This window comes from Perognathus longimembris, chromosome 4 (assembly GCF_023159225.1).
Source record: "Perognathus longimembris pacificus isolate PPM17 chromosome 4, ASM2315922v1, whole genome shotgun sequence".
Classification (NCBI taxonomy): domain Eukaryota; kingdom Metazoa; phylum Chordata; class Mammalia; order Rodentia; family Heteromyidae; genus Perognathus; species Perognathus longimembris.
Window position 1 is genome coordinate 276,854 of NC_063164.1, and position 21,491 is coordinate 298,344.

A 21,491-nucleotide genomic window follows, 5' to 3' on the forward strand; every position below is an offset into this window, starting at 1 on the left:
TGGCCCTTAATAAGTTCCAGGTAAGAGAGCATGCTTAAAAACTACTTCTGTGTGGACCACCTTGTTGCTTATAATTGGAGTAAAGTGGCCCCTTATAAGACTCACTGATCTGAATCTGCGGTTCGAAGCCAGCCCGGGCAAAGAAAGGTCCCTGTGAAAGACTTGTCTCTAATCAGCCAGCAGAGTGCTGGGAACGGAGTTGTGTGGAGCTCAAAGTGGTTGGGTGCTAGTCTTTAGCTATAGAGCTGGGGGACAGTGCTCAGGCCCTGAGTCCAAGTCCAGTGGAAAGTCACTCCTCCTGGGACAAAAGTGATGGAGCATCCAGAGGCACTAAGCCACTGCTTGGATGGCAGAGATGGTGTCAGATCCTAGAGTCACTCCTGTTTGGCCTTTCAAGTTAATCAAAGCCGGGAAGTCCTAGAAGAATAGTTCATAAGCATGCCTTTCCAATGCCCATGTCTGTCTACTGGGCAGGAACTTGCCAGTCATCTGTGATAGTGGTTAGTAAGGGTAAGTTTGTCAAATGAGAGGATAGATTAAAATCTCACACCCCCCCCTCCCGCATTTACTCAAAGCTCTGACTGGCAGTGAGAATTTTAAGCTGATACATCTGTTTAGGAAAGAAAGCTTGTAGACCTGAGATTGTGTCCTTATTGAGATCTGTTAAAGGCCTGTAAAGGTAATTATTTTAGGTCATCAGAGATCAGTTCCCCAGCCAGTCAGGAAAAAGCTTTTACAAACTAGAATGTTAAAAGGCACAAATTTGTAAACCTGAAGTCACCTATCTGGGCTTCATATTAAGAGAGGGCAAGCGTTGGCTGTCAGATGCACGTAAAGAGACTGTACTGAAAATCCCTGTGCCTAAATCAGCCAGACAAGTTAGAGTTCCTGGGAACAGACTTTAGTAGACCCAGGGCCACGAGCTTTGCCTCCTGTACCCCAGTATTCCCAAGAAGACTTGGAGTGGATAAAGAAAATTCCCATGGCCCACAAACCCCTGGACAGAGAAGGAAACAATGACTGGTGGAAAACTTGTGAAGGGAAACTTATCCTGCCACAAGGGCTGGGTAAGGGGATCCTTAAGAGAATCCACTGAGTTTCTCACATGGGAACTCGAAAAATGCAGGACTTGCTCCGACACTCCAAAGTGAAAATTAGACAAGGAGATCAACTTATTGAAGATATTGTTAACAATTGCAAGGCCTGTCAGCTTGCCAATGCCCCCAATCAACAGATTACTAAAGGAGCTCGCCTCTGTGGGAATAGGCCAGGTGTGTATTGGGAAGTAGATTTCACAGAAATTACAAATATTTGCTAGTTTTTGTAGATACCTGTTCAGGATGGGTTGAAGCCTATCCAACAAAGCATGAGACTGCGAATGTAGTGGCTAAGAAGATCCTGGAAGAAATCCTACCCAGGTAGGATTTCCTACCCATCCACCGTTGGGTCAGACAATGGACAGGCTTTGGTCTCAAAAGTAAGTCAGGGAATAGCCGCAGCTTTTGGAAATTGCATTGTGCTTATAGACCCCAGAGTTCAGGACAGGTAGAGAGAATGAATCGGACTCTAAAAGAGACCTTAACTAAATTGGCCTTAGAGACTGGCGCAGACAGGGTGTCACTCCTTCCTTTTGCTCTGCTTAGAGTAAGAAATTCTCCCTATCAGCTTGGCTTTACTCCTTTTGAAATAATGTACAGGTACCCCCCAGCCCATTATCCCTAGCCTTCAGACTGAATTGCTTGCTGATTTGGATGATGCTGAATTTTTGTGTAAACTAGATTATTTGCAGCTCATGCACAAGAATGTGACCCCAACTTAAGGCATTATATGATTCTGCTTCTGTCCCTACCCCCCATTTATTCAGACCAGGGGACTGAAATCCTTATAACCACGGTGGAAGGAACCCTAGACGGCATTGCCACTTGGGTTCATTGCTTCCATGCCAGGCCAGCTGACCCCTTTGCCCTGGACGACTACTACCGTGGTGGAACATGGGAGGTCTCCAAGCACCCAACTCAGCCGCTTCTCCTTCGCCTCAAGAAAAGAAAGTTAGACTGAATATTGTTATAATTTTCTTTTTGCCTTCTTTCCTTACTACCCTGGCTAGTGTTGATGTTATTTTGGCAGCTCACTCCAAAGTGAGGTGACCCCCTTATTTTAGGTAGTTTTGGGCTTGCTCAGGAATACAGGTATAGCCACCCGACCCTTAGAGCACAGCTGAGAAGTTTGTGTATTATTTTGTTGCTTACATTTGGATATTAAACACTATACAGCTAATGGTAAGTCTGTATAGCTGAAAGTTAATTTTCAGTTTGCAGTAATCCTGCAGTCCCTTGGTAAAGTAGACTAAGGTTATAGGTTCCTGGCTAGGTAAGGTCAACGCCCCTGAGTCAGCCTGAAGAAGTTAAAGATGATTGATCTTCACCCATCAGCCCCCCTTTAGAAAACCGAGGGACCAGAGTTGTTTTTGGGAAGATGAGGCAGGATAAACTAGAGGCAAACAAAACAGAGGTACAGAGACTATACTTGTAAGAAATGGTGACAGGCCCTTTGGTTACTACACTGGGCCCTACTGGCCCATGCCTTACCTCTATATCATCCCCTAGACATGCAAGCCATTGAAATGGACAGAATGGAGCCATGATTGGCTCCCAAGGTACCAAAAAGAAAAAGGGGGAAATGAAGTGCCACACTTTGAAGTCAGGCCCCATTTTACCACGTGAACCCCATTTTAGAATCGAACCCTGAGCCAATCAGATTTGTACCTTTGTCCTAATCTTGCTTGCTTGAACACCTGATTGTTGTAACCTTGTTCTTTGCCTTTATAAGCCCTGTGTAATCACAGCTCGGGACTCCCTCCTAACCTCCGCTGTGTTGGTGGGTAGGACAAGGCCCGAGTTGCAGCTCGCTTAAATAAAGCCTTGCCTTGCTTTTGCATTTCGGAATGTCTGAGTCTCGGTGGTCTGCTTGGTGGTGGTTTCGCGACTTGGCACAACAGCATCACCCCTCCAGCTGCTTTTTTTTTCTTCTTTTTTTTTTTTGCTGATACTGGGGCTTGAGGCTTGAACTCAACTAAGCACAGTCTCTTATCTTCTTTGCTTAAGGCCCAGTACTCCACTACTTGGGCCACAGCTCTACATCCTTCCAGCTGCTCCTCAGAGAATCTTGAACGTTAAAGCTCTCTACTGTCCCACACTTCAATGGTGCTCAGCCACTCTACCATTCACCTGCAACTTTACAGGGCCTTTTCAAAACCAAAGATGCTACATGAGCTTCCAGACATTTGAGTTGATTTTCTTATGTGTTCCTGTATTTTTTTAGACAGGGCCTCACTGTGTAGCCCCAGCAGGCCTAGAATTTGTGATCCTCCTACCTGCCTCTACCTCCAAGTTCTGAAAATGTGTGCCCATTTTGATAACAATGTCATATTATTGTGATAACTAAGTACATGTTAATTTTGTCTATGTATGAATGACAGTAGCCTGGTCTCTCTGTCTATCTATATATGAATGACAGAGTCTTGCTATGTAGCCCAGGCTAGCCTTGAACTTGAGATTATCCTGCCTCAGTCTCCCAAGTGCTGGGATTATAGATGTATTATACCCAGTAATGACGACCCTTTGAAAAAAAAGAATACAGAAATCACCTAAGGCTGTGAGTCCATGTGCTAGTTTATGCAAAGAGACAGCATCATACCATACCTGTGGTTTCCTCATCTTTGTCTTACATTCCACATCAACGCAGATTTCTACTCAATCTTTACTGATCTCATGTAAGCTGATACCATAGGTAACGTACATACCTTGTTAGGGTGCCTAAACACGCCTGCTGTGATAGTGAACACAGTGAGCACATTCCTATAATGTTCACACTTCTCTTGAAAAGGCAGGGAGCAGGTGCCAGTTGTGGTACCTGGCAGTCAGGATTTAAATACCAGCCAGGTCACTCATAGGCTTTAGGATCCTGAACCATTTGTCCAACTTCCGAGTGTGGAAAAATCCCTTGTCCATAAAATGAGATAATAGGACGCTTTCCCACACACCTGTGATGCTTCCATGAAAGACTTCCTGGGCAGTGTTTGCCAGAAGAGAAGGGTATTAGTGTCAGCTGGTGTCATTACCACAGGTTGATGATGCATGTATCTTTACTTTGCCCATAAGGTTTAATTGTATGCAGCTACTTTCCAGTCACAGGCTGGGAAGTACTGCAAATACCCCAAACGCAGAGGGTGGACAGTCTGTACTGATGGTGAGCATGCAGGCACTCTGCTGGGGCTCTGGAGCATAGCAATAGGTTCCATCCTATTACTCCTGTCTGCTTTCAGAGACATGCCAACCATGCTGCTCAGAGATCTTGAACAAAGTTCAATTTTGTCCCTCCTGGTTTTTATATAACATCATTTCTGCACATGATTACAAAAGCTAAGTTGGAATGAATTAAAGATCATGCCTATTTTTCAAGAAGCTGAACAATATCATGATGTCCCTGCTCTCTAAAGCTACCTCTGGTCTTCAGAAATCACTGCTATTCATTGAATTCTAGGTTTTATCCAACAGACACAACCCAGAAAGTTTATTCTGAAGGGAAAAGGATAAAAACAACCCTGTGAAATGTCAATTAACAATACTGCAGGAGAGCAATTCCATATTGCTGGAATACTCTCCTGATGTCTGAGCCCTCTCAAGGAATCAGCTTTAATGTAAGTCAGGGTCTGCTACCTGGAAGCCCCAGAGAGGTGAAAAAACCTGCCATAAGGAAAAGGATCACATTGCTGAGTCAGTTAAGATCCATACAGACAAGCTATAGATATTGATAAGGAGGGGAAGAAGGGGAAGCAGGTAGACAGATAAATAGGATAGTTAATAAAGGAAGGACTCTAATTGACAAGAAAGCAGAGAAAAAAAGGCTCACTCTGAAAGTATGCCTGAGCAGCTTTGAAATTGAGACTTTACCAATGAAGAGCAAAATGCAGAGCATGCATATTTCTTAGGTTTATTAGCAAATGTTATAGATGAGGAAGCCAACTTCAGAGTGAAAATAATAAGAGGTACTCCATTAACTTCAAATACATCACCAAATCTCCCACTGTAATCATGAAAATTATGGGTTGTGCAGAGCCATTAACCAGTAGCCAGTGCAGGGTGGGGGGTGGGGGAGTGAAACCATAAAGTTTTGCTACTGCCAGCTTCACAGGCACCACAAAGCAGCAGCACTCAATGTTGCCCCTCTGTTCATGGCTCTTCTGTGGAGAAAAATATCCAGACTTCCACCTTGCCCTCCACTGGAGTAAGTCACACTTGCCTCAGGACTAGCAGTGGACATGCTATACATGCTGCACACGCTTCCTCCCACCACACCCTCCTTGGGGCTGGACCTTGCTCACCCTTCTGCTGCCCACAGGAAACTGTGGCACATAGCCTTGAAGACATTCCTAACCATAGAACCAGAGATAAGATGCCATCAAGAATGATTCTTATATAGCCCCAGGGGCACAACAAATAGGGGAGAGACTAGACAAATGGGACTACTACAAATTAAAAAGTTTCTGCACAGCTAAGGACATAGCCACCAAAATGGAAAGACAGCCAACCATATGGGAAAGGATCTTTACCAGCACAGCAACAGACAAAGGCCTAATATCGGTCAACTACAGAGAACTCAAAAAACTAAGCCCCTCCAAGCCCAGTAAACCAATTAAGAAATGGGCAAAGGAGCTAAAGAGAGACTTCACAAGAGAAGAGATAAAAATGGCAAAGAAACATATGAGGACATGTTCAACATCCCTGGTAGTAAAGGAAATGCAAATAAAAACAACCCTCACTCCACCTCACCACCTCACTCCAGTTAGAATGGCCTATACTCTGAACTCAGGCAACAACAAATGCTGGAGGGGGTGCGGGGAAAGAGGAACCCTTCTCCATTGTTGGTGGGAGTGCAAATTAGTACAACCACTTTGGAGAACAGTATGGAGGTTTCTCAAAAAGCTCAATATAGACCTACCCTATGACCCAGCCATACCACTCCTAGGCATCTATCCTGAACAGCAGGTCCCAAGATATCAAAAAGACATTTGCATTTCCATGTCTATCACTGCACAACTCACAATAGCCAAAATACGGAATCAACCCAGATGCCCCTCCACAGATAAATGGATCCAAAAAATATGCTACCTATACACAATGGAATACTACATAGCGATTAGGAATGGTGAAATATTGTTATTCGCAGGGAAATGGTCAGAACTTGAACAAATAATGTTGAGCGAGACAAGCCTAGAACACAGAAAACAATGGGGCATGATCTCCCTGATATATGACTGTTAAGATGGGGTGACGGAGAGACAGTAGAGACCAGGTCTGTGAAACCAAAAACTGCTTGTCAAATGGTATTTCCCACAGGATTGGGTCAGTGACCCAACATTTTGTAACTAAAACCAAACAACTACTCAACATATAAAGGTCAAAAATTGACTTCTCAGTGGAATACAATAGCTCAAAAGCTATGTATGTACGTTCATATAAGACTACTGTCGACATATTGTCTAATGTCGACATTACATTTAAAGCCCTAGGCGAATTTTTCTTTGGCGTAGGCCACGTGGCTACTGTATGTGTTCTTGGTACATTGTGTATTATATATATATATATGTCTACCTGACCTAGGGAAGGGAAAGAAAAACAGGGTGTAAGATATCACAAGAAATGTACACACTGCCCTACTATGTAACTGTACCCTTTTTGCACAACACCTTGTCAAAATTTTTTGTTTAATAAATAAATTACAAAAAAAGAATGATTCTTATCTGTTGCCAAACTGAAGTGTTGACAACTAGTACAATGCAAAAAAGAAATGAACAAATGTCAGTTTTTAGAAAAACTAAATTCAAGTACATAACTTTTCCTTAAAAAAAGACATGGCTGGGGGCTGGGAATATGGCGTAGTGGTACAGTGCTCGTCTCATATACATGAAGCCCTGGGTTCAATTCCTCAGCACCACATATGTTGAAAAAGGAAGAAGTGGCGCTGTGGCTCAAGTGGTAGAGTGCTAGCCTTGAGCAAAAGGAAGCCAGGGACAGTGATCAGGCCCTGAGTTCAAGCCCCAAGACTGGCAAAAAAAAAAAAAAAAAAAGTGTTATTTTAGCCAGACACTGGTGGCTCACGCCTATAATCCCAGCTACTCAGGAGGCTGAGATCTGAGGATTGAAGTTTGAAGCAAGTCTGAGTAGACAAATCTGAAAAAGCAAAATGCCAGGAGTGGAGGTATGACTTTCCTTCCTGATAGAATACGTGTGTGTATGTGCAAGCGCGCGCATAGGCACACACATTCACTGTGTCATCCTCAGCTTTTACTATAAGTGTGCCTAAATAAAGTGGGGTCTGGTCAGAGACACCTACTGAGCCTTTTTCCTGTCCTCAGCATATATGAGGGGTCAAAGGGTAAGAGATCCTCTATTCATTCATCCTTCTAGTAGGAGTCCCTATAGCATTGGTGCTAATTTCTCAGGGTGAAACATCAAGGATGTTTGAGCCTATTTGCCCACATAGTGGGAAGGCTGGCTTCTGCCCTAGCATGCAAGAAGCCCTGGGTTCGATTCCTCAGCACCACATAAACAGAAAAAGCCAGAAGTGGTGCTGTGGCTTTGAGTGGTAGAGTGCAAGCCTAGAAAATAGAATAACATCACCAGCTCTGCCCAATCCTGTGAGAACTAATGGCAAGTACAAAATTTAGGCTCACTATCATTCTCACAGACTGGTCAGCATAAGGACTCTGCTCTCTGGGCTCTACTCTGTCTGAAGCCAGCAACCTCTGTACTTCTCCACAGACATTCCCTAACCCAAAGGCCCAGCCTTTGTTATAATTTCACCTTTACACACCACATCACATCACTTATGAAGCAGTGCATATGGTTCATCAAATAAAGAAAGCAACCCTGAAGAAAAACCAGTCTCCAGGATCCTGAGAAAAGATTTGAATTTGACACAGAGGAGGAGCAAGATGATAAAAAAAAAAAAAAACTCTCCATCCTAGCAAAACATGGCACCTCAAGTGCATGGATTTTATACCCTGTTCCTGGAGCTTGTTTCACAACTAGAAGCAGCAGAAAGTACTTTGTTAATATGGCAATCCATAAGAAAAAGTATTGTGATTTAGCAGTACTAATGTGATAGAGAGAAAAATAGGATATGGTGCTCAATGAATTTAGCTTCTTCCCACTTAGGACAAACTATACTGTCACCCAAACAAGGAGAACCTTGAAAATATACAACCATGAAGACAGTTTTTAGAGTTGTCTGTAATGAATCTCATCTTTAAGATATTTTTGGACTGGGCATGATGGTGTACCGCTATTATGGCTGCGGCAGGAGGACCCCAGGTTCCAAGTCAACCTGGACTGAACAGGGAGATCCTATCTCAAAAAAATAAATACAAAGGATATTTTTCTTCAAGATTATACTTTATAAGTAAATTTAGCAGAAGAGTTTTCTTCTTCTTTTGAAAAAACCAAGCTTAAAACAGATTGCATGTAGATGAAAAGGTTAAAAACATTGGTTAAACATCAGGAAACTAGAAAACTGCTTTAGTGAACATGTTGGGCATCGCCCACATTAAAACCCACTGCTCTGTAGCAAGCAAGCCTTTCTCAGTCACTAATATCTTCTGTTAACAGATACATTATGTATCAACGCTAATTCTTTTTTTATTTTTATTTTTTGCCAGTCCTACGGCTTCAACTCAGGGCCTGGGCATTCATTGTCCCTGAGCATCTTTTGCTCAAGACCAATGCTTTACCACTTCAGCCACAGCACAACTTTGGCCTTTTCTGTTTATGTGGTACTCAGGAATCAAACCCAGGGCTACATGCAGGCTAGACAAGCCCTCTACCACTAAGCCACATTTCCAGCCCCTATAAACAGCAATTCTTGTACATGTTGATTGCTTCTTTACCCAGAATGTTTAGGAGCAGATTCTGAAGTATTTTTATAGATATACCTTGGGAATAGGTCAGAAATCTAAGCACAAAATTCATTTATGTTTCATCTATACACATACAACCTGAAAGTAATTTTATTTTAAAAAATACTTTTAAGTAAAACACAAATGCTAATTCATATGTACATAAATTAATATCCAGGCTGAAAGGAACTCCAAAGATAAGGAAGCAAAGGGAAGCACCCTATACTCTCACATATGGTATATACACATGCACATCTGAAAGAAGCTGGGAGGACACAGAATGAGTGGGAAATGAGGGGGAAATACAGTAGAAAGGGTCCAACGGCTGCAATGGACACTGATGAGAGCAAACTAAGTAACTCAAGGGCAGTGGGGAGGAGGGAAGAAATGAGGAAAAAAAGAAGGAACGGATTACACTAAGCAAAAGGAAAGAAATGTATATGTATATGTCACCCGATCTGGAAGGAATTGTTTTATTGTGAATAATCATAGAGGTCATAGAGGTCATTAGCATTGTAGACTAGTTTGACAATGTTCATCAGGGGAAGATTTTTTTTTTTTAAATGAAGAAAGCGAGGGGGGTGGGTTGGGGAGAGGGAAGGAGGGAGAAAAATGAGGAAGGAGGTAACAAGTATGATAAGAAATATATATATGTATTCACTACCTTAAGTATGTAACTGTAACCCCTCTGTACATTATCTTGACAATTAAAAATCAAAAAATACTTTTAGTATGATTGTAGGTTATTTTAATTGTTTGAGACATGATCTTGCTGTATAGTCCAGGCTGACCTTGAACTTGTGATGCTCTTGTCTCTATTTCCCAAATGTTGGGATGAATGCCAAAAGAGAGTCAGTGTCTGTCTGTATATCTTTCCCTTATGTAGTACTGTGGATGGAATACAATGCCCTGTGTATGTTACATTTACAGCAATCTGTCGTGTGAGCTCAGGTGTGCAATTTTTCCACTTATGGCATTAAGTCAGCACTAAAAGTTTTAGATTTTGGAGCATTTTGGATTCTGAATGTCTGAACTAGGAACGCACAACGTGTAGCAGGGCAAGATTTAAGTTGTTCACTGAAGTTCTGCCTCACCAACTACCAATCACATGACAGACACAATGTGAAGCAGCAAAGGGAATGCCAGCATCACACACTAGTTTGTTCCCAAGTAGTAGACAGTGTAGCTACTTAGGTCTTAGCTGGCAATGGCTCTTAGAATCAGGAGTCTGTTTCTAAAAACAGTGCTGGGGATGAGTAGAGAACACAACTAAACTGTATTTGCCTGTCACTTCCCCACATCCGCTCCTTCCTGGTCCACACTCGGGTCCTAAGTGACCTCGGATCCTAAGTGACTTCATCTGCTATAGCATCCTGCACACCTCTGGCATTAGCCTATTCCCTTAGCTTCAAGCCTATAGAACCAAAGATCTCCAAACACCACATCTGGCAGCCACCTCACATTCATCACACACAAAACCAAAGTCCTGACCGTTGTCCACCAAGCAGGTCCTCCTCATCTAAGTTTCTCAGCTCAGTCAAGAAACCCTGCTATCTTTCACTTCTTTTCTACCCTTCTTTCAATTTCTAACCTGTAAACAAATCCTATTGTCTTGGCCTTACCAAACACAAGAAGCCAAGGCTTTTCTCCACCCTAATCTAAATCTCTTTACCTGCCTTATAGGTACATCTTACTTGATCTCCTGGCTTCTAACATTTCCTCTGTAGACCATTCTCAAAGAAAGCCTGGCCTAGTTAAACCTCAGTCTAATAATGTTGCTTCCCTCAATACCTTCCAAAGGACCACTGTCCTATTCAGAAGATAAGCACAAGACCTCACTGACAAATGAAGAGCTAAGTCATCTGGCCACCCTCCACTCTATAGTTTCTCAGGACTTGGGCACACCCACACTAGGTGGCTCCTAAGTCAGTCTACTTGCCCTTCCTCCTGCACCACTTCTGGGTCTTGGTCAGAATGTAACCTTCAAAATGAGACCTTTCCTAGCCATTGTGGCTACATTTCCAATCCACTATAGCAGGGCCTGTATCACTCAACACTTCTTGACTCTCATGCCTGGTCTCCAGGGAAATGGCAACACAATCACAGTGTTTTCTGTTTTATCCATTTCTTTTTTCTTTTTTGGTGCTGGTCCTACAGGTTGAACTCAGGGCCTAGGCATGGCCCCTGAGCTTCTTTTGCTCAGGGCTAGGACTCTTATCACTTAAGATGCAGCTAGCTCCATTTCCAGGTTTTTGGCAGTTTGAGATAAAGAGTTTCTCAAACTTTCTTGCCCTGCCCAGGCTACCTTCAAGCGGTGACCCTCAGATCTCAGTGACCTTGAGTAGTGAGGATTACAGGTATAAACCACTGGCGCCTGGCTTGTTGCCAGCTTGTTTTGTCCATTTATCTAGTCCTAGGGTCTAGAACAATGCCAGGCATACGTACTTGGCAGTCAATAACAGATGTAGCTTAGGGGATGAACATTTATAAGAACCACCAAAAATTACTACATGTGCTGAAGAAAACAATATTCAAAGGACTCCAGGAATCAGAGGGGAGTGGACCATAAAAGGACATTCAGCATTACATCAGAAGGAAAATCATCTCATCAAATTCTTAAACAGGTGGGAAACCTTTTTTCTGCCAAGGGCCATTTGTATATTTACAACATCATCCTTGGGTCATACAAAATCATCAATATAGGCAGGCAGCCTATGGTACCTAACAGAAATATGCTATCTGTCCCTTCATGTACCAAATTATTTGTTGCCTAATACAGCTCAGTCAGGGGTTTTCCACCTCTGCCCTAAAAATGTCCTTTCTGTTTGTTTTGTTTTTGTGCCCCTCCTGGGGCTTGACTTTAGGGCCTGGGCACTGTCCCTGAGCTTCTTTTGCACAAAGCTAGCACTCTACCATTTGAGCCACAGCACCACTTTCAGCTTTTTCTGAGTGACTTATTGGAGGTAAGAGTCCTATGGAATTTCTAGCCCAGGCTGGCTTCCAACCTCAATCCTCAGAACTCATCCTCCAGGGTAGCTGGGATTACAGACCTGAGCCACCAATGCCCAGCTCCTCAAATGCTGTTTTTGCTTGTTTTGCCAGTCCTGGGGCTTACACTCAGGGCCTGCGTACTTGTCCTTGGCTTCTTTTTGCTCAAGGCTAGCACTCTACCTCTTGTGCCAAGTCACTTCCACCTCAGGCTTTTTCTGTTTATGTGGTGCTGAGGAAGCATGCATGCTAGGCAAGCACTCTACCACTAAGCTACATTCCCAGCCCCTCCTCAAATAATGTTTTTATCAATGTCAACACAGGCCTTCAAATGCAAATTCTTTTCTACCTTTTTTTGCCAGTCCAGGGGCTTGAACTCTGGGCCTAAATACTGTCCCTGGGCTTCTTTTGCTCAAGACTAGCACTCTAGCACTTGAGCCACAGGCACTGTTTTTGGCTTTTCTGTTTACTGCAATAATAAGGAATTGAGCCCAGGGCTTCACCCATGTTCTTCACACAAGCACTCTAACACTAAGCCACATTCCCCGCCCACTTCTTTTCTACTTTGACCCCATTAGTACCATTAAGTGTCCTATTAAAGTACTATCAAGTGACCACACAGTTGTATTCATATTATTTACATTTATGTGAAATTTGGTAATATGCCTGATGTAAACGATGTTTTCCACCTTAGCTGTTTCTCTTATATGAACAGCCTTAGGCATTCAAACAGCAATACCTAAAAAGTAGATAAATAAATGGGTTTAAGTCTTCCACTCCAAGCCCCCAGCAAACAGGGGTGTCTGATATTTGTTGGTAAAGAAATAAATAAAGCCTCACCAAATGCATCTGATTAGAATTGCCCTTGGGAAGTCCGGGGTCCAGCTTCCGCTGATCACCTAACACACTTAAGTGATGAACAGCACACCACTTTCAAAGGCATACTAACTACACATTATTCCCAACTAAGATTTAAGCACATGTATGATGCTGCTGCCAGCAGAAGAAACAAACAAATGCAATGTCATTCAGGATGGCAGGTAGAATCAGACCAGGTGACACAGCCTTTCTTTACAGAAAAGGAAAAGTCGTTCCTACCAAAAACTTTAAAACCCAAGCTTTTTGGAGCTGAAAAGGAGAGCCATTGTGAAAAAATGTTTCGAAGGCTACGGGCAAAGGATGTGTTTGGTACACATTTTCATCTCCAAAGAATCTTGCCAACAGAAGAAAATGGAGATATGATGGGACCGGCAAACACCCCAACACCCCCACTGCAACACGTAGGTGCTTAGGGGACCCACGAAGTCCAAACAGGGTTAGACAGCTCCATTGTCTGCCTTCCAGTCGCAGGAAAGTCCTGGAACATCTGCAGATTACTGAATTTAAAAACAAAAAATGTGTGTGCTGCCCTTTCTGGAGCAGCGACCGACAACTTTAAACGAATTACAGAGCTCCACTGCTTCGCTCGGCAGGGCCAGGCCCGACTCTACCGACCGCCGGGCCCCGCGCGCCCGCCCTGGGCAGCCACAGACGCGAGGCCCGGAGGCCCGCAGGCTCCGCAGGCCGCCGCCCTCCCCGGGCCGCCGCCCGCCCGCCCGCCCGCCCGCGCTCCCAGCGCCGGGCCCGCGGACCCACGCCCGGGGCCGGCCTGGGGGTCTCAAGGGGCGCCAGCGGCCCAGGGAGGCCGGCGGCCGGAGTGACAGGGGCCGGGAGCGGGGCGGAGGGGCGGCCTGCCCGCCCCACGCGCCCGTCCGCGAACGCCGCCCGCTGCCTCCGTTCCCGCGAGCCTCGAGAGGCGGCAGGCCGGGGCTCGGCGACCCTGCGAGCGCCGCCGCGAGGGTCCGCACTCCCGCCCTCCTCACCTGCGTCCATCTTCCCCGGCCGGCCGCGGACTGACCCTGGCGTCGCCCCGACAGGCCGCCGGCAGACGAGGCGACGGGAAGCCGCAGGGGCCAAGCGCGCCTCCCGAGCCGAGCGCGAGCGGCGGAAGCGCGGGCGCCGCCATCTCGGCGTACGGCGGCGCGGCGGCAGAGGCGGGGCCGGACGCCGGGGGTCCGAGGTGGGGCCGCGGCCTCCCTGACGGGGCCCCGGCGCCAGGTGCGGCGCTGCCCCTTCCGAGGACCCCGGGGCCCGTCCGGCGCGACGGGCACAGGCGGGAGGGCGCGGCCATCTTGTCGTACGGACGACCGCTCGCGCATGTCGCCGGACGGACTCGACACTCTGGGCGGCTCCTGCGCCCGTCCGCCGGTCCGCCCGCCCGCCTGGCTGTCGCCGCGACGCCCCGCGGCCCCGCGCCGAGGTCTGGCTGCCCGAGCGCGGCGCGGGGCGGGCGGCAGCACGCCGCCATTTTGCCGTACGGCGCAGCTGCGGCCCACGTCCCGAGCCGTGTCGCCGCGCTCCCTCGGGGCGGGCCGGACCGGCGGGCGGGCGGCGAGGGCCAGAGCCCGGCGGCGCGCTGGGCCGGAGCCCGCGATGGTGATCTGCTGCGCGGCCGTGAACTGCTCCAACCGTCAGGGCAAAGGCGAGAAGCGCGCTGTCTCCTTCCACAGGTACGCGGCCCGCCGCCCGGCCCGCCACGCCCCCGCCCTGGCCAGCCGGGCCCGCGGGGAAACTGAGGCCGCGCGCCGGACGCCGGGGCCGGGCTGGGGGCGCGGAGCTGGGTGCGGCGGAGGATCCCGGAGGGCGGCGGCCCGACGCTGTGTGACCTTGGCCCGGCAGCCGTCTCTGGGCCGGGCGCCCTGGGCCGTCGCAGCTGCGCCGCGGGCAGCGGGGCCACCGGGAGGCCCCCGGGCCACCGCTTGCTTAACTCACGCACGGCGACGGGGCCCCGTGTAGGGTGCGCCCGGCCCTCTACGCGGGTCCGCGGGGCCTCCGGCCCTGGTCCGCCGGCCCTGGTCTCGGGTCCCCAGGCCTCGGGTGTTCGGGGGAATTGTCCTCCCGCACGCCCGGGACCCGGCTCCTGGGGGCGCGGGAGGCGCGGTGGCCCCGCGGGCGCAGCTCCGCTTCCAGCCTTAGCCGCCGGCCGGGATCCGCCGCCCGCGCCTCCCGGGGCTCCGGGCCGTGCAGGCCGGGACGGGCGAGGGGCTCTGGGAGGGGGTCTGCGGCCGCGTCCCTGGGGCTTGTGGTCTCCGCACTCGAGGGGGTCCGCGCCAAGGGGAGCCGGGGGACTGTGTCTCGGAATCCGCTTTGCTCGTGCTTGCGTTCCACGGTGCTTGGGATTGAGTTTCGAAGATGGGAACTGGCACGTGTTGTTCATTGAAAGTTCTCGGCGTTTGCCCGAACTCTCTGGTTGTTAGTTTACCCAAAGAACTGGTAAGCGAGGTTCCACGGCTGCCAGGGTGCTTTCTTGACAGCTTGGTGCGCAGCGCCTGTCCCCCGGTCGTGTTACTGATTTTGAAAACGAGGCGAAACGTTGCAGGAAAGGCTACAGTGGGCCTTACAAAAGGGCCTAACCTGGTTTAGGGCAAAAGATGTCTGAGTTGGGTTCCTAGGAGGCAGGCACATAAACCCTTGAGGGTCAGGCTGCCTGATCCATCCTGTTAGGACCCATCCTGACTACTGCGGCCACCTTTGGTTCCCCAGTGTGCAGTTTGGTTTGAGTTTTCTTAAATCCATATCTTGTCTTATTGAAAAAATGATTATTAAATTACCTTTCTTAGGGAGTAAAGAAGAAATGGCATTCAGAATCTCAAGAGACTAGTTAATTACGGCATAATCCACATAATAAAATTCTTGGATTTGCTAGACAAGCAGTCTGTCACTTGAACCACACCTCCAGCCCTTTTCTTATTTTTTCTTATGACAGTCCTGGGGCTTGAACTCTAGACATGGGCACTGTTCCTGGGCATTTATTGCTCAAGGATAGGACTCTACCACTTGAGGCAGCAGTCCACTTCTTGGTTTTTGGTGGTTAATTGGAGATAAGAATCTCATGGGCCAGCCTGGCATGGTGGCTTACTCCTGTAATCCTAGCTACTCAGGAGGCTGAGATCTGAGGATCGCAGTTCAGAGCCAGCCTGGGCACGAAAGTCAGTGAGACTATTCTCCAATTAACCACCAGAAAAACCGGAAGTGTCACTGTGGCTCAAAGTGGTAGAGCACTAATCTTGAGCTGAAGAGTTCAAGTTCCACAACCAACAAAAAAAAAAAAAAAGAGAGAGGAGGGAGGGAGGGAGGGCGGGCCATGTGGTAGTGGCTAATGCCTATAACCTTAGCTACTCCAGAGGCTGAGATTTGAGGATTTTCGTTCAAAGCCAGACCAGGCAGGAAAGTTTGTGAGACCCTTATTTGCAATAAGTAACTCAGAAAAAGCCAGAAGTAGCTCTGTGGATCAAGTAGTAGAGCGCTAGCCTTGAACAAAAGAAGTTCAGGGACAGAGCCCAGGCCAGAGAATTCAAGCTCATGGACCAGCAAAAACAAAAAGGGAGGGAGGGAGGAAATGAGTTTCATAGACTTGCATTTTTGGTATATACGGTTCAGTGGGACTAAATACATTTTTTTTTTCCAGTCCCGGGGCTTGAATTCAGGGACTGAGCACTCTCCCTGGCTTCTCTTTGCTCAAGGCTTGCACTCTACCACTTGAGGCACAGCGCCACTTCTGGCCTTTTCTATATATGTGGTGCTGAGGAATTGAACCCAGGGTTTCATGTGTAAGAGGCAAGCACTCTACCACTAGGCCATATTCCCAACCCACATACATATTATTGAGTAACCATTACCACCATCCATTCCTAGAACTCTTTTTGTCTTATGAAGTGGAAGTTCTTGTCTCTATTAAACACTGCCCCAATTGCCCCTCCCCCATCCCCTGGCAACTATTATTCTAGTTTGTCTGTATGAATTTGACTATTCTCAGTATCCTGTATCAGAATCCTACTGTGTTTGTTGAAGTACATGTATTTGTCCTCTTGTGACTGGCTTATTTCTCTCAGTATAATGCCCTTAGAGTTCATCCAGCTGGGTGTCTCTTGTGGTAGAAGCACATAGGATCAAGGAAGTATAGCTTTTGAGACCTAGTCTAAAGCTGGTTCCTATGTTCTCAGCTGTTTGGGCCACAACTAGGGCTTGCACCAGGCTGGATACTGGGATGTTTTCCTGGCCTCTTGCTCCCATCTCTGGTAGTCACTTCCTAGCTTCCCAGTAAGGGAGTCAGCAGTTCCTGTTTTAGTGCCCACTGTCCTACCTTCTAGGTACCAGGAGGGTTGGTAACGGTCAGCTTCTCAGTTATTTTCTGTTGATCAGATGCTACCCTGCCTCTTTGCACACTCTATACTCATTTGCCACAGCTGGCAAGGCCCATGTGCTTCATTTCTATCTGCCCTGTGACTCTGGCTCGTGAAGAGGAAGCAGAAGGCTTTCCTCTTTCTTTCCATTCCAGTAATGACTTGCAATAGAAGATGGTCTTAAGGTCCTTAAAGTTTGAAAAGGTTTCATTGTTTTGTTTTCAGAATTGAGATGAACTTCTTTGACCATATTCATCCTCATTCACCTGGAAGAGATATTTAATAATTTCTAATTATTTGTGTCATTTGTCCCACAGATTCCCCTTAAAGGACTCAAAACGCCTGATCCAGTGGTTAAAAGCTGTTCAGAGGGATAACTGGACCCCCACTAAGTATTCATTCCTCTGCAGTGAACATTTCACCAAAGACAGCTTCTCCAAAAGGCTGGAGGACCAGCACCGCCTGCTCAAGCCCACTGCAGTGCCCTCCATTTTCCACCTCTCAGAGAAGAGAGGGGCTGGAGGCCATGGCCGAGCTAGGAGAAAAGACACCAGCAAGGCCTCAGGGAGTGTGAGGGGACACCCAAACACCATAGCTGGGAAAGGAGCCACAGGTTCCTCTTCCTCTGGTGAAAATCTGATGGCCAAGCCAGAGTCACACAAGTTGAAGCGACCTGCCTTTCAAGGTGACACAATACCCAAGGCCATCACGGAGGATGTCACTTGGGAGCAAGAGCAGCAGTCTTCGGAAAGAACTCCAGGAGTCAAAATGATCGCTCCTGTGGTGGGCAGCCAGGCAGAGGTAGAAGTGTCTGCTGCAGAGGCTGGCCATCAGAATGCTACCTCCTCTACTGACATGAGCGGGGCCGACAAGAGTGGTATTTCCATGGACGACTTTACCCCGCCAGGGTCTGGGGCTTGCAAGTTTATAGGTTCTCTTCATTCTTACAGTTTCTCCTCCAAGCACACTCGAGAGAGGCCATCTGTCCCTCGAGATCCCATAGACCGGAAGCGACAGAAAAGAGATGTGGAGCCAAGCTGCAGCGGGAATAACCTTGGGCCCGACAAGAGTGTGGCCCATAGCCCTCCGAGTTCATCACTCACAGCAACACCTCAGAAGCCTTCCCAGAGCTCCTCTGCCCCTCCAAATGATGTTACCCCAAAGCCAGCTGCAGAAGCTGTGCAGAGCGAGCACAGTGACGCCAGCCCCATGTCCATCAATGAGGTTATCCTGTCGGCATCTGGGGCCTGCAAGCTCATCGACTCACTGCATTCGTACTGCTTCTCCTCTCGGCAGAATAAGAGCCAGGTGTGCTGCCTGAGGGAACAGGTGGAAAAGAAGAATGGTGAGCTGAAGAGTCTTCGACAGAGGGTCAGCCGCTCTGATAGCCAGGTGCGCAAGCTACGGGAGAAGCTGGATGAGCTGAGGAGAGTGAGCTTCCCCTACCTGAGTGGCCTGCTGTCCCCCAGTTGTGGTCAGTACCCAGTGCGCGCGCGCCCCTGCTTTCCACTAGCTAGAATGGTTCTTCCTGAAACGTAGCTCAGTCCCTGAGTCTTCTGTGGCCACACAGTCTCTGGAGTGATAGGAGGGGCTCTGCTAGTAGCCACACTTCACAAAGCCAGGGAAACCACGTTAGAGGTCCGATCTCACTTGCAATCACAAGAGACTGTGTACATGTGAGGAGTTAGCATTCCCATACAGTGAGGGAGGCCTGCACTATTCAGCACGAAGTGCTTGAAAGTGGGAGGTCTGCTTCTCTTACCCTCTTACTTGAACATAGTTCTAGCCATGTAAGGGTCTCAAGGAAAATAAAACAGACTAAGTAGAAAAGTATAGGAAGCTAGGTGTTGGTGGCTCATGCCTATAATTGTAGCTATTCAGGATGTTGAAATCTGAGGATCACAGTTCAAAGCCAGCCCAGGCAGGAAAGCTCGTGAGACCCTTATCTCCAATTAACCACCAAAAACCTGGAAGTGGTGCTGTGGCTTAAGTGGTAGAGGGCTAGCCTTGAGCTGAAGAGCTCAGGGACAGTGCCCATACCCCCAGTTCAAGCCCCATGACAACAAAATAAATAAATGAAAGTTATAGGAGCCAGACACTGGTAGGTCACTCCTGTAATCCTAGCTACTCCAGAGGTTGAGATGTAAGGATCATAGTTTGAAGCCAGCCTAGGCAGGAAAGTCTGTGAGATTCTTATCTCCACTAAACTACCAAAAAAAAGCCAAAAGTGGAGCTCTGGCTCAATTAGTAGAGTACTACTGGTCTTGAGCAAAAAAACTTTAGGAACTTTGCCCAGGCCCTGAGTTCAAGCCCCAGGACTGGCTTAAACAAAACAAAAAAAAAAAAAAAGGAATTTCCATTTTACATACCTTCTAGGCTTTATTTCTTGCTGTTATTAATAATGCAGCCGGGGGCTGAGAATGAAGCCTAGCGGTAGAGTGCTTGCCTATTGTGTACGAAATCCTGGGTTCGATTCTTCAATACCACATAAACAGAAAAGGCAGGAAGTGGCACAATGGCTCAAGTGGTAGAATGCTAGCCTTGAGCAAAAAGAAGCCAGGGACAGTGCTCAGGCCTTGATTTCAAGCCCCGGGACTGGCAAAATGATAATAATAATGCAGCTGGGTACTAGTGGCTTCTATAACCTTAAAATCAGGAGGATAAAATCTGAGAATTGAGGTTTAAAGCTATCCTGAGTCAAAAAGTCTTTAGAGATTCCATCTCCAGGGCTGGGGATATGGCCTAGTGGCAAGAGTGCTTGCCTCGTATACATGAGGCCCTGGGTTCAATTCCCTAGCACCACATATACAGAAAATGGCCAGAAGTGGCGCTGTGGCTCAAGTGGCAGAGTGCTAGCCTTGAGCAAAAGGAAGCCAGGGACAGTGCTCAGGCCCTGAGTCCAAGCCCCAGGACTGGCAAAAAAAAAAAAAAATGCTTTAGTGGTCATCCCCTTTCCAGAACTATGAAAGAAATAAAAGGTGTATCTTGTAATAGAAAAAATATATATATGCTTTAGTGGAGGTCTGCCTCAAGTGGTAGAGTGCCAATCATGAGCAGAAAAGCTAAGTGATAGTGCAAGGAATGTAATTCAAGCCCCAGTACTGGTGCACGTGCACACACATGTGCTCTCACACACATACACACACAGTGGTATGTAGTCTTTTGGACCACCTACTTTACTTTTACAAACATATACTTATCCCTGTGTAAACACATAGAATAATATATACTTGCTATGTTTCTGGTTTTCCCCCAATTTTACTGTTGAGTACTTTAAAACTTGATTTTTAAATACTCTGTTAATGACAAGGTCCTTTGTTATATACATATGAGGAAAGCATTTTCTTTCTTTCTTTCTTTTTTGCCAGTCCTGGGGCTTGAACTCAGGGCCTGAGCACTGTCCCTGGCTTCTTTTTGCTCAAGGCTAGCACTCTACCACTTGAGTCATTGTGCCATTTCTGGCTTTTTCTGTTTATGTGGTGCTGAGGAATCGAACCCAGGACTTCATGCATACTAGGCAAGCATCTGCCACTAAGCCACATTCCCAGGAAAGCATTTTCTTACTGCATTGTTCATTTCATCTATTGTCAGTGAGCATATGATTAACACTTAAAGGCAGAGTGAGTTTCAGGGCCTGTTGGACAGGCAGAGAAATGGCAAAACCTAAGAGATAAGTTTCCAGGCCTGCCTGAGAAGAGCAGCCTCAGTCCAGTTGAGTCCAGTTAGTACACAAGGACACTGTATCCTTAAAATTAGGTTGCATTTTTGTAGTTCTCACACTTAATGTTGCTTCTTGTATATTTTTCTGTTCTTGGACTTCCAAAGTTTGTAACTAAGTATAATTTTTTCCAAATAAGTAGTCCTCACTTTATCAACATTGTTTCTAATTTCTTTTTTTTTTTTTTTTTTGGCCAGTCCTGGGCCTTGGACTCAGGGCCTAAGCACTGTCCCTGGCTTCTTCCCGCTCAAGGCTAGCACTCTGCCACTTGAGCCACAGCGCCGCTTCTGGCCGTTTTCTGTATATGTGGTGCTGGGGAATCGAACCTAGGGCCTCGTGTATCCGAGGCAGGCACTCTTGCCACTAGGCTATATCCCCAGCCCTGTTTCTAATTTCTTGATCCTCCTTTTTCCTTTGGTTTTATTTCCTTGTTCTGGCCCTGGTATATTTCCTGACACCTGTAATTAAGGCTTGGGTGTTCTCTCCCCTCTGGCCTTACCCTGGATTTGTTCATATTATTTGGGCTTCAATTCACTCTTTTTTTTATGTGGATCCTGGGGCTTGAACTCAGACCTGAGCACTCTCCCTGAACATCTTTTGCTGAAGA

General features: G+C 47.1%; 2 protein-coding genes across 2 annotated transcripts in view; one reads left to right on the forward strand and one right to left on the reverse strand.

Moving 5' to 3' along the window:
- The window catches only part of Atg4b (autophagy related 4B cysteine peptidase), a 32,738-nt gene extending 18,774 nt beyond the window's left edge, over positions 1 to 13,964 (reverse strand). Inside the window, exon 1 of the mRNA XM_048344346.1 lies at positions 13,807 to 13,964. Within this exon, the coding sequence (XP_048200303.1) occupies positions 13,807 to 13,816 (10 nt within the window). The 5' untranslated portion in view covers positions 13,817 to 13,964. The remainder of the gene's footprint in view (positions 1 to 13,806) is intronic.
- A 332-nt stretch (positions 13,965 to 14,296) lies between these two features.
- Thap4 (THAP domain containing 4) overlaps positions 14,297 to 21,491 on the forward strand; it is a 38,850-nt gene continuing 31,655 nt past the window's right edge. Inside the window, exons 1-2 of the mRNA XM_048344343.1 lie at positions 14,297 to 14,493; positions 17,484 to 18,640. Of these exons, the coding sequence (XP_048200300.1) occupies positions 14,417 to 14,493; positions 17,484 to 18,640 (1,234 nt within the window). The 5' untranslated portion in view covers positions 14,297 to 14,416. The remainder of the gene's footprint in view (positions 14,494 to 17,483; positions 18,641 to 21,491) is intronic.